The sequence below is a fragment of the Argiope bruennichi genome, chromosome 8 (genome assembly GCF_947563725.1).
Source record: "Argiope bruennichi chromosome 8, qqArgBrue1.1, whole genome shotgun sequence".
Taxonomy (NCBI): Eukaryota; Metazoa; Arthropoda; class Arachnida; order Araneae; family Araneidae; genus Argiope; species Argiope bruennichi.
In genome coordinates this window covers 121566022-121580276 of record NC_079158.1, presented here as the reverse complement: position 1 = coordinate 121580276, position 14255 = coordinate 121566022, and the positions used below count along the sequence as shown (strand labels likewise).

General features: G+C 27.4%; 1 protein-coding gene across 2 annotated transcripts in view; it reads left to right on the top strand.

Annotated features, from left to right (window-relative positions):
• The first annotated feature begins 9041 nt into the window (after window positions 1–9041).
• LOC129981128 (lachesin-like) overlaps window positions 9042–14255 on the top strand; it is a 639355-nt gene continuing 634141 nt past the window's right edge. For both annotated transcript variants that reach the window (XM_056091820.1, XM_056091819.1), the window contains exon 1: window positions 9042–9315. In XM_056091820.1, coding sequence (XP_055947795.1) covers window positions 9216–9315 — 100 coding nt within the window. In that variant the 5' untranslated portion in view covers window positions 9042–9215. The remainder of the gene's footprint in view (window positions 9316–14255) is intronic.

Here is a 14255-nt window from a genome sequence, read left to right as displayed (position 1 = left end):
CTGATAGACATATAGAAATATGATATAAATTTTCTTTTAATACTATTTTCGCTCTGGAAAATCATTTCTTGCGAAAGGTTTCTGTCTGCTTTATAAAAGAAGCCTTATAGAGTTTAGAAATAGAAATGAATTCAACATCTGAAACTTTTTGACATTGAAAATTCCAGAAATTCCTTCTCTCTTTAACATTGAACAAGACGCAGGAATGGAATTTTCAAATGAAATGTTGCAATAAATATTTGAAATAATATATTTAAATTCAAATCATATTAATAGAATAAAATTTTATTTGAATATTTCACTGAATATAAATAGAATTCATCTAGAAAATTCTAATATAAAATAATTTCACCGGATAACCTGAATAACTATATTTAATGCAAAATGTTGTATCAAAGTAATACATATAGTTAAAATAATTAGAGAAATAATAGAATTTGTCTTCCTTTCTAGCCTTATTCTCATTACCGACGCAATAGGCATATGAAAGCCCATGACTCCTAGATTCGTCATCAATGGCCATATGTTGTCTATCACCTCCACTTTCAAGAAATACCCCAATAAACTTTGATAGACTTACAAGGCTCAGTGATTAGAGTGCGTTCGCCTCCTGATTTCACCATTCTCCAAATATTGTATCCGTATCAGAATCCTCTATGGTTATTGGACGAGTGCAATTTAAGATGAAACTTTTTTTTGTAAAAATATATAATTCCTCAAAATGGGCTGGCACAGTTAAATTTATATTATTAATGCAAAAGACAAACAGTTCGTCACCGAGGGAGGCTAGTGAATATTTATGAGCAATTTTTAGAACAGGATATGTGAAACAGATCTGTGGAATGTTTTAAAAGATCTAAATATGCTTCATTATTTTTTGAATTCGTGGTAATGGGCAAAGGATATTGCTTCACTCTTTGAATCTGGCATCGGATTTTGTAAATAACTTCTGAGACAATATTCATTTTTCTACAAAGATCAATCAAGAACAAAACATAAAGCACGGGAAAATTGCAAAATGTCGCTATTTTTGAATATTAAAGCAAAGATAAATTTTATTTTTCCACCCTTGTTTTAGCATTTATAATTAAATAAACTGAATATTTACTGCAAGAACAATGATAGATCTTTTTAAAACACAAATACTAGGGCCTTTTGGAAAAATCGTTGTTATTAAATGTAGTATATGTTTTAGTACACAAAAAAATCCTTTTGAGAAATAATTTCTGACAGAAATCTTTGTATTCTTTCAGATACAGTTGAATGTAAATAATATTTATGAAAAAATAAATACTATTAGAATAGTATTAATAATTCATACTACGATGTATTTTATAGAAATAATTAGATTGTAGTTACTTTCTCTTTTTAAAGGCTAGTTCTATTTCAATCCTACGTTCACCTATGTATTTAACAATCTCCTTTGTACATTCTAACAAGGCTACAAATAACAATGCAATTATGAATTTATTGCTTCACTGTGTTTATTAAAAAGGCAATTTACAATAAAAAGGAGAGTAACAATTTTGCTTTTTTTTTTTTTTTTTACTTTTAGAAATAGTAAATAGGATAAGTGCAAATTACATGAATCTGTGGATTAGAACCAGACAGACATAATTCTAAAAAAAAAAAAAAAAAAAAATCCTACTGTTTTTCCTGCAGGAAAACGCTTAACATTAATATTCATCAAAATCAAATACACAAAATTTTTTTGATTATAATTCATTACTCTTTCTCTTAATAAAAGTAATAGTAAAAAAAAAAAAAAAAAAGTACAAAATGACGATTACCAGAACAATAATCAGGTTGTTTTTAAAGGAAAGCGAAAATCGACAATCGAAAAATGTTCAAAGTTCATGCACATTTTATTATTGTTAACGGAGAATCTTACAGTATTCTTTTATTTTGAAAATAAATTTCAGTAGAAATCTATGCAGAAAGTATTTAATTTTATCAAATTTCGAGTTCAACGATGAAAGATTTCGTTTGATATCTGCTCAGAAGTTGGTTTCTCGTAACGCCACTCTCTTTGAGAGGAAACAACATGTACAGAAGAAAATCCACTTGTCACTCGCATAAAACGAAGACTTAAATGTACCGATCGAAAATCGTTCTTTGAGTTACGATTTAATACCTTTTTCTCCTTTAGGATTTTAAAATGTTTGAAACAAGAATCGCTGAGAAAACTCTCATGATTTTAGACAATTTCGTCAAAATTACTTGAATAGTTTTTTTTTCCCTTCTTTCATTAGGGATTTTTTTTCTAAAATCATTCTACTTGTCAATAAACAACTTTTATAAATGATTGCCAATTAACCTGTCTTTAATAAATGCCAAATTTTCGTATTTATTTTTCCTAATTTGGTTTGACAGTAATCAATATTGAAGAAAAATTAATTTTGAAACTTTTTCTCCTGACATGGATCGTACTTTTATGAAATTCAAGAAAATTTGATGTAAAAGAACCATGAAAAAATTATCATTATTAAAACTATGACCAGTTATAAAATTATTTCTAATTATTAATTCATTTGTAAAATCTATTTGCAAAATTCCATTTTTTCATGTTATGAATCATTTCAAAATATCTTAGATGTGTTAGAAATAAGCATTCTCACGGCATGCTAAGTTTGCATTGCTAACAACCTTTAAATTTATAAAAATACTATTTTATCATATCAATATCTTTTTATATTATTATTATGTGAAATATATTCTACAGCAAATAAATTAAATTTATCTCTGATAAAATTAAATAAAATATTTTTTTTAAAACTCATTGCTGATTGAACTCTGTATAAGATACAGACGATAGTAGATGATTATTCTGATACATAATATAGTTGTTATACATATTATATTATGTTTAAATATACGTAATATAGTTGATAGGGTTCTTATTTTCGTAAAACAAATTTGTAAAATTTTGTAATACTTTTTTGATCCTTAAAAATTTAATTAGAAATATTTTAAAATCGATAAGTGAAAACATATCCCCGTTTTGAAATTCATTAGAGTATCGTTTAATTGTTAATGAAAATTTTGTACAGTTAAATATTAAAAAAATTATGGTACATGAAAACTTTTAGGATTATTAAAGGATTTAGAATGTTTTTATGGTCTGAACTTGATTTTAAAATAATCTATTTTAATTTTATGTTGTATTGCTTCTTGATCCATTCTGTGTGCAAATCATTATATGTAAGTTATGCAATAAAGACTCAATTTTAATCTAATATAATCCTTTTGAATTGAAATTAAAACCAGCAACAAGCGGAAATAATACAATTTTGGTGGCGTAACTTGTTGAATTCAGTGTCAAAAACATATTTCTTAGTTTATTCCTGGGAAGTTATCGGAGAAAGTGTGGCGAGGAAGTTTTAATTATAAGTTTTAACATTGATTTTTCGCATTTAAACAAAAGGCTATTAACTCGAGAAAATAAATTGAATTAAAAATTTGAGGATATTGAAAGCATCTATACATTGACGTATAAAACTTTATAATAGTTTAATTATGTCAGAAATAAATTTTAAAAAAGTGAGAAATTGGAAAATATGTTTATTTTAATCTGACAGAAATTTTTGAATTCCATTTATGTGTTATACAAATGTAATAATAAATTAAAATTTCAGACAAATACCTGCATATTTTTTGAAAAATTAGACCTTTTGGAAATAAAGAGCGTTATTGAAAAATACCTATAAGTATTTTTTGTATCAGTTAGAATTCAAGAACCGATGAAAATTCGATTCAAAAATTGTCACTTTCTGGTTTCATTTACTGATTTATGTTTAAAAATAAAGTGGTGAAAATGCAATTTGAAAAAGAGAAAAAGCCTTATTTTGTATCGAAAATATAAAAAAATGAGAATTGTGCGTCTGATGGTGTTCGAAAAATATTCAAGCCTGAGAATTGAGATAATGTGTTAACTTAAAATCCATTGTTCGCTTTCCTTTTGATATTTAACAACTTTTATATAATTTAATATCATAGGTACAGCAATTTTGGAATAAGATTTTTTTCATTTTTCGAATTCTGGGACGACAAAGTAGTTATATACATTTTTCGATGTCCCTGTTTCTTTAATTTTTGATTGTAATCAAGCTTTTGAAAAATAATGCAGATATTGATCTGATATTTTAATCAGTTATTCCCTTCTCTATAACACTTATTTAAGTAGAATTCAAAAATTATTTTCTAATTAAAATAGTTTTCTAAATTTGCACATTTAAAAATTTATTCCTGATCTTAATAAACTATTGCAATTTTATATAGCTCATTTTATAGATGCTTTCAATTTTTTTTTATTGAAATTTTCCATACATTAATAGCTTTTTATTTAAACTCGAAGAATCGATGTTAAAAACCCGTGTTAATTGATGTAAATCGTTCACTCTCCCCTACTTCTTATCCAATAAAATATCCGTATGTAATCCTAGAGCCATGTTTTGAATAGGTAAGTCAAAAACTTAAACCCTTAAAATCGCAATATTCATTCTTTTCATGAAGAGGCACAGTTGCAGACTAACTTTATTTTTGACTAGTTCAGTGCCTGTAATTCTCTTATTCAATTATTCTAAATGAAAAGGTCGAAGATTCCTCAGACAATTCAAATATGCAAAACAGAGAAAAACTACATTCTTTCGAAGCGAGCTATTTTAAGAATTCTGTATTCTCAATCTAGGAGTATGATTTTTCAACGTGAAATTTTTTAACAATTTTAATATTGTAGTTTAAAAAGATCGTCTGTTTAATTTAATAATTTTTAAACTATAAAATTCTAAGTTTAGAAGATTGGAATAATTTAAGAATTCGATTTTTCATTGAATAATGTGTATACCATTTTCGATTCACCAATTTGTACTTGTACATCAAGTATTATTTCTCATTAAGAGATGTAAACCAATAGATATTTCATTTTATTATAATTTAGGACTTTATTACGGTTAGCATAATATTTGTGAGTAATATTTTTTTTTAATTCAAATGTAAGACGAAAAGCACACAATTCATGGAATTTTTTTTGGAGCCATTATGTTTCTCGTAAAGCTTATTGTTCTATGAGATTTGCTGGATTCCTTTCTTTTCCATATATAATATTCTAAAATTGATTTAAAATTCTGAATAAACATTTTATTTAGAATATAATAAATATATTTATTTATGAATTATAGAAAATTATATAGCATTATCCGTTCATAATTACGCAAATAACTTTCATTTTGTATTATTGAAACATTTTCCTTCATTCGAGAGATATTGCATGGTATCTCGCATAATATTTCATGATATTCTTTTCAATCTTTCCTCTGCCATTTCTTGTATTTCCGCAGTTTTATTCACTTATTAATAATATATAGATATATGCTAATAATTTCTATTTTCTCTCAATTTTATGTAAATTCTTCTTTTTCACCATTTAATTTCCAAATTGAAACATTTTTACCTTTAAGTGATAAAGTTTTTGAATTTTTTCCGTACGTCTTTTAAAATTTAATTATCGAACTGTCTGAAACAAATCTGAACCAACGAGAAAATCACAACTTTCAACAGAAGTCGAAAAGTAACAAATTACTCTATTTTCACTTTCTAACTGAGAAAAGAAATTCCTAGTTCGAATCTTTGAAAGCACAGACAGCTTGTCCAAGTAGTAATTTTTTTCGATTTCCTTTCACTTTTGAACTCGTGCTCTGTGTTTTCCTTAAAAATGGTCATTGATTAAACCACCCGAAATAGCATCTAAAGCGATATTAAGAATTTCAGTAATAAAATCTTATTTTGAATAACTTCTACCTACTCTCTTAGTTTTATGATCGTGGTCAAGATTCTCGTTGTGACTCAACGAATCTTTACAACCGGTCACTCTACATCCGTCAGTATATAATGCACAAATTTTATGGCACTTTATTGGGTACCGTACACTAGTTATAATATGCCAAACACGCTTATTTGTCTTTTATTAATAATATGTTCGAATAAAGTGCACATAAAGGAAACACCAAATATTCTTAAAAGCATTACGGCAGAAAAGCCCAGACAAACAATTAATAATAAGAGTATATTTTTTACTAAATAATAAATTTAATTTGCTTCATTTATTTATTAGTAAAAGTGGCCGAATTTTGCAGTGATGCAGAGGCAAAACGCTTATTGAAATTTTCAGCAATGGGCCTCAAGTCTTCTATCTTTAATCTATCCCATTCCCGCCGAAGCCATTGCTTTAGAAAGTCCAAACTTTTATGCCGTTTAGTGAAATCCCTAAACACCAAAATGGACCATACACTGTAATCATGCGATTGAGATTAGGTGAGTATTGTGCCCACTCTCCAGACGATACTACGTCCGGACAATGTGCCTTGCATCACTCTTCTGTCTTTTTAGCCTTTTGAGTTGGTGCGGAGTATTGTTGAAATTTCCACTTTACATTGTCGTAGTACGTTTTGCCTTGCGGAAACACAAGAGCATCTAGAATATCCAGTTGGTACACTTTTTGATTTATTTTAACATCCTCGTCCACAAAAACCAAAGATGTTTTGCCGCTTTCGCAAATTCCGACCATGACCGACCTTGGGATTTTTGCGATGGGAGCGTCTACAAACTAGATCCTACAGTTCTAAGAGTTCTGAGCTTTCGGACGGTAAAGAGCTTCTCGTTAGTGAAAAGAAATCTCTCTCACCACTGACTTGAGGCCAATTACAAAATTTTCGGTATCCTTGGAGCCGCACGACTTTGTTTTCTTCAGTGAGAAGCTGAACATTTTTGGATCTTGTAAAACTTCAGTTCAAGCTCTGATTTTGCCATTCGTTGCTCTGATCGGTCGCTTATTCCCAGTACACGAGTGATCTTTCTCTTGGAAACCCTCGTATTTTATTGAACTCGCTTTTTGATAACTACGGCTATTGAACGTGTTCACCATATCTTTTCATTCACTTCCTGGACTTTGACCATCATTGCCAAGCTCTTTGAAACAATAGATTGCATCAGGCACTGTTTGTTGAGGCCTATTAAACAAACCAGCGACTTCATATTGTCGTTTTTTTTGTTGTTGTTTAGTTTGGTTATACAATTCTAGAATAGCAGATCTTTTGCTTGGCATTGTAAAATAAGCCAAAAAACAATACGTAAACTAAAATATACATTAAATAATATATTATAATTGAAGTGGTGGATAAAAAGAAATGAAGAAAAATTAAAAAGAAATGAAATAATTTCTATTTGTCGTCTTTTAGCACCACCCTGTATGCATTCACTCCTTAAATATCGAATAAAATCGAATTGGAAATCAAGAAAATTTACACTTTCTAACAGATCAAAACGTATTTAGACCTTTTTTTGTAATTTGCATTAGTCTTATTGTTAATTCCTATATATCATCATATATATTATTTTTTATTAACTCTCATTTGTTTTATTCGAGCTATATAATAGAGATTATAATGAAATTGAAAAAAAAACAAAACAAATAACCAACTTAGATATGCCTGTTGTTGTTGTTTCGAATGGGACTTCTCATTGACAAACCCGCTGAGGAAGTCAGCGATTTTAAGCCGAGAGAGCGCCTCTTGTTTTAGTAGCGCCAACTAGGGCCAAAAATACATCTTAGCGACTCACATTTCACATTCGCTTGCACAAACCCTTTTTTCAGGGGGGCACATTCACATGCCTCACAGATAGAACAGATGAAGAACAACCATGCCCGAACCGGGACTCGAATCCGGGACTCCCAGATTACGGAGAAGATGCGCTACCCCAGGACGCCGGCTATATATGCCTAAAAACCAATATTTGTTCTGTAGAGTTGCTGTTCATAGTTTTATGGAGTGTACAAGTTTTCCATTCGAATTTGAAAAATCTTCATAGGACAACCCATCAATAAATAATTTTCAATTTTTTCGGCACTTGATTGGATACCACATAATAGTGATAATAGGCAAAACATGTGCTTACTTACCTCCCGTTAATAATGTGTTCAATAATTTACACATAAAGAAAATGTTAAATATTTTTAAGAGCATTATTAAACATTCATTCCTTAAATATCGATTAAGATTTAATTTGGATACAAGAAAAATTACACTTCTTAACAAATCGAAACCTTGTGTGAAATTTTTTTTTAGTAATTTGAAGTTGTTTTATTGTTAATTAATATCATATGTGTTCTCTTTTTAATAACTATCATTTGTTTGATTAAAGCTATATGAATAAAAATTATAATAAAACTGATGAAAAGATATGTCACTATATAAAACACTAATAAATGAAAATATATGCCAAAATATCAATATTTATTCTTTAGAATGGTGCATTATTTTAAAACATCACAACGCAAACTACTATGTTGGCTTCAAAGAGTTAAATAAAACTTTATAATCGTAGAAGCTTGATAAATTTATGTATTTTATTTGAAGTTTTATCAAAAATCCTTGCCACGAAATATATATAATTATCTTCATTTTTTTTTGCCAGAAAAAAAGATAATTCTGTAGAGGTTTTTAATCTAAAGATATTTATAACTTTTACATATTTTAATAATGAACCTACTTAAGCTTGTAAACTAATTATTATTATCACATTTTTAATTATTTATTTTAACGCATTACTTCATCTTAATGAAAATTTCCCTATAGATCTGTGTTATTAAAAATAGCCAACGCTATTTCTCTATCTCGTAAAAGAAAAAAAATACTATTATCAGAATAATGTTATCTCATCAGGGTGTGCATAATCACTTATATCTATTATCTCCTGTGAACCAGAGACTTTCTGCTCATCCCCGAAATAATTCACCTGTTTAAAATACTCAGGAGAGATTGGACAATCACTTAAGTGAATAAAGAAGAAAGCAGCAGTGCGAAGAAACACACCAACCAATCAAAACGGTCGAAACACTTGTCGCTGTTGAAGAGCGCACTCTAGAATTGTTAACTAACATGGCGATTTCTCGCCAACGCTTGGCAACCCGGCTCTTTCCGAGTTTCTACAAGAGAGCCAATAAATGGCCGAGTGTTAGGATCGTCGACAGCAGACGAAACAGAAGCGGGAGAAATGAGTGTGTATCGTCTGACGATGCTTCTAAAGCACGATCGTCTGAGAAACTTCGTGCAATGCTTAAGTTTCGTTTGGCATTTGTTTCCAAAGTTCTGAAAAAAATTCCAGTATTTTAAGTGACGTGTTCCAGAATCTCTTTTTCCTACTAAAGAAAAATTGTGAATATGGATTATCGAATTAAACATTTAACTGTGACCGGGGCCCACATTTTGCTGATTGGAGCGTGCATCTTCGTGTTGGGTTCAGAGGGTATATTGCCACAAGGTAACTTAGAAAAATTTTCACTTTGCAACATTCGAAATCGGATTTCTTTTCGTTATTTGTTTTAATTAGTTTAGCAGAATATCGCTTCCGATTTCATGCCATGAATTCGAATTTATATCCATTATAAATGAAAAATACATGCTTATTTTCTCTTCCACATTAACTGTTACATATTAAGTCTATAGCTTGCATCAGGAAATTCACAAGATATGTAACCTTTCAATTTTGTTTAGAACAAAAAATATATTTTAAAAAAATAAAAAAAGACAATTTTATGATTAAATGGAATATTAATTCGAGAAACATAATATTTGTGAAAATAGTTAGATACTTGTAATGTAAGTGACAAGTATTTTAAAGACAGCAACTTTACTTGGAAGATGTTTTAGCGAAATTTAAAAATGGACATTGATTTTTAAAATTCAAGGAGTTTGAAACTTTTAATATAATAGCTTTATGAATATAGAAAAAAATTCTTAAAAGGCAAATAAGAATTTTCAGTACTTTTAAAATAGAAAAAGGATATTTGTTACATTGAAATAAAATATATTGCATGCAATAATTTACATCTGACAGGTGAAATTTCCTTGGAAAAATAAAATGTGAATAATAAACAGATCAATTTACGTTCAAGAAATTAGAGAAAAGCTCCAAAATTGTGCTTATTTTTTAAACTTTTTTTTAACAACTCTATTTATGCCAAAAGAAATAAATATTAACAGAAGTATAATCTAACTGATATCCTCTTTAAATTTGAAAAGAATTAAGTTTTCAAAGAAGGAAAAATAAATGTTTAGAAAAATCTTTGGAATTTCAAACGAGATAGCTATATTTATGATTTAAGATTTCAGGAAGTAGTTTTATATTTAGAATTAAAGTCATAACTAACCGTCAAGGAAGAAGTTCGATGTATTGAAACTATTCAGAAGAGTTTAAAAAAAATTTACGACAATTGCTTGAAAGTTTTGATATTTATTTAAAGTTATATTAGATTTTAAAATTTAACAACCAAAATGAAATTGCGTTTTAAAGAATGGCAATACCTTTGCATTAATAGATATTTAAATATAAAAATATTTGCTAATTGTCTAATATATGCTTGGTAAAAATGAGTTCACCAAGAGCATTTTAATACATAAATAAATAATGTTTATTGAGAAATATGTAATGATTTGCATAAAATATGCTTAAATAGTATACATTTTGTTTTCGCTATAATTCATGTATATTAAGGAGAATTCGTAGAAAAATCTTTCTTAAATAAAATAATAATTCTAATTTGATACATTTTCATTTTTAAAAGAGTCTGCAACATTTATTCATGTTTTTAAATAAGTATTTAGTTGTAAACACTGTTCGTAGTTTCATTAATTCTTTTAAGATAAAAAAGAATCTAGAACTTTTAAATTTACATAAAAATATCAAGCGCAACGAAATAAAAGAAGACAGTTTTAAGAAACATCAAAAATTTCTCACTACATATTTTTTTTTAAATTTTGATTTTATCTAATTCTTAAATGTTAATTTTTTTATATATTTCAAAAGTTATGTTGAAATAATCGAATCACATTTCATTAAAAACAAATTTCTAAGAATATTTCAGATCAATTTTCACGAAAATCTCTGTCATTAAGATAATTTTATCCCTTTCATTACTTTCATCAATTTTCACGATTTACTTTTTTCGAAATCTAATTCTTCTTGGTCAAATCCCTAAAAAAATCGGCGAAATTTATAAAAAAAATTCTTATTGCTGAACTCTAAAAAAAATTCTTCCTAATTATAATTAAAACCAACTATAAATTTTAAGGTATAATTCCATGAAAAAAATGTGGAATTTTTATCTCACAATGTATTTTTGTATATAACTATTACAAAAATACATATTTCATAGATTATTTAATCTGTGTAAAAAATTATCGTTTTCATAATATGACAATCTCGAGATTATAACTCATTATCATAAGGAATAAAACGCATTATTGCAGCTGTTTGAGTAAACGTTTTCCTCTTCTCCGTTAAAATGCTTCAGAGCTAAAGTTATTTATAGACTTTTAAGGATAACAATTGAATTCATTTCGTTATTACTGAAAAAAATGAACATTCAATTGCCATCAATGAAATAATTCAATTTTATTCATTGTTAAATGAAAATTCTTGCAGATTTGGCATTTAATTTGTAAATGAAACTATTTAAACTTTTTTATATTATAGCGAAACATTTTTTCTTTTCATTAAATTTCTAAAAAAAATTTTATTTTTGTAAAATTATTCTGTATTATTTTCATTTCCCTAAAATTTACGGGAATTGCTAAAATTTACTGATGAGGAAATTTAAAATCTAAATGGCAGCTTTTTCTTATCTTTTTAAACATGTTTTTTATAGAATTTAGTATTTAGTCATGATTGACTAGAAAAATAAGCCAACATGGGTCTTTCAGTGAAATATTTATTAGAAGTGCTGAAATTCATAAACGGTAATCATCTTACTATTGATGAAAATTAAATGTTGATACACTGATAAAAGAATAACTCAATATTAAATCTTAAACACAAAAAAAGATTTTTTTAAAATAAATATAAAATTATTTCCTATTGAATGAATTTCCACGAAATATTTTGTTCCATCTAATCTGTTTTAACGATGACTACTTTGGTTTCCAAAGACTTTCGCGAATATAAAAGAAAAAAAAATCAACAACTTAAAGACGAAGTTTAACCGTCTAGACGCCGTAGTTAGTTTTCTTTTCTCTTCGTCATAAAAATGAATTTCATTAACTTATGAGATTAATTATCATGCAAAAATTAATCCAGCTCAGTTAATTCTATAAAATTTCCATTATTTATGGGAGTTAATCATCTTATTGTCTCAGACAAATAAATCTGATCAAAATGAATTAATAATCCCCATAAAATAAAACTTTAAAGTTAAAAATGAACACATTACTAAATAAAGCGGAAAATTATTTTCCTTTAAATAAATTTTTCACAGAATTTTCTCTTTTATTTGATTTGTTTTGAAAGATAATTATTTCACTTTCGTAGAATTTTCCTCGATTTAAAGACTGCCAAGATAAAGCAAGGAGAGATTTAACGCTTGCATGTTTTTTTTTTCAACATGCGTACGATAAACAGCGCATTAGTAGCGTTAAAGCGAAAGTGCGGATAATTGTGCTTTAAGGCAGTTTATTGTTTCCTCTTTTTCCCTTATCTTTTCTCACTTTAATTGCTTTAAAGTTCAAACGAATGAAATGCCGCAGGGTTGACGAATGTGTTTGTCTCGCGCTTGATTGAATTATACGTGAATTTTAAGTTAGTTGCTCGATTCATTTTTAAAAACATGGTGCTGGAATCTGTTAAAATCTGTTCAATAATAGGCCGTGAGCCTTTTTTTCCTTCACAAGTTATAGATTAGCGGAAAGTTTTATTATAAAAAATTGAAAAGTAACGTTTAACTTTATTTCTATTAAATGTAAAAATATCGATGGTTGTAATGAAATGAAATAAGTTGAAAACGATATGCATGAAATAATTAATTCATAATTTAACATGAAAATCAGCATTAGCTTAAAATTCAGTTTAGAAGTTTAATTTCTTGTGATTTTTCGATAAAGCTTTTCTTTGTGTAATTATACAGGTTTCAGGAATCATGTTATTTACTTGTACGTTAATGTATGTACTTATGTACTTGTACGTTAATTATTTGTATGTTAATTTGATATGCTTTATTCAGCTTCTAGAGTAACAGTTTTCTATATACGCGATGTTTTTTACAGTTACTTTTTGTCTGTCCTTTTTTTACAATATCTTATGAAATTTTAGAAATATTTCTAAAACAGCTATCTATTTTTACAATGCATTCCGCATTGACTTTAAAAAAATATTTTCAGTCTGCTTTTTACATAATTTAATTCCTTTCTTGGTTTTTTTTCTAAACTATACTTGATAGATAATTAAGAAATAGATAGATATATAGATAGTATTTTGTCAATTTATAAATGATTATTTGGTGAGTCTATTTATTTTTAATTCTGTATACATATGTCTCAGAAAAACTGATTTTAATATTTTACTTGTGCACAATTATTATAGACTCCCCATAAATATTCCAAATTTGAAGTCTTTTCTCTTAATCGCTATCAAAAAATCGACTCTAAAATTATTTTAAAAAAGAATTATCACCATATTCTCGCAATAAATTTGATATCTTTTCTGAATATCGTACAATTAGGTCTCGTTTTTTTTTCTACTGGAAGTAATTTCATATGCATTTCAATGTTTTAATCACTCAAGCTTTCGAGATAAATTAAACTTTTTAGTTTTAATTTACATTATTATATATCATTTAAGTTCTTAAACTTTTTTGACTTTTAGGCGAACTGGTACCAAAATGTATTTACAAAATCCACGAAATAACAGATTTCTTGAGATATAAATTGAAAAATAAACCTTAATAATAATGAAAAAATAAATGAGTAATACAGGCTATAAAGATTAGTTTATTAAAATGACATTCAATGCTCTTTTTGATTTCTGTATTTATTATAAAAAAATTCATCAGAAATTGTGTTATATGTTTTTATTATTTTTTCCGATGTTTTCGAAATGCTAGTGTCTCTTGATACTTTAAATTCTATGGAATTTAGATTAATTTTTAATTTCAAAAATTACACTGCTTTATAATTTTGAATAGCTATTAAAATTTTAAATTCGTTCAACATGTAGTACTTGGATAGCGGTAAAATTCATTTTATGAGCTTTAGCAGGCTGGTAGGTCAGTGAATGGTGGTTTATTAATGTGTTATGTTATTGAATTGAGAATAAAACTAGAAGTGCCATAATAACCGATAGTATAAAAAGAACAGTGACGTATATGTTAGATATTCTAAATAATAATACGTCTGTCCCGTGATATTTCATATCATTTAGCTCGACTTACT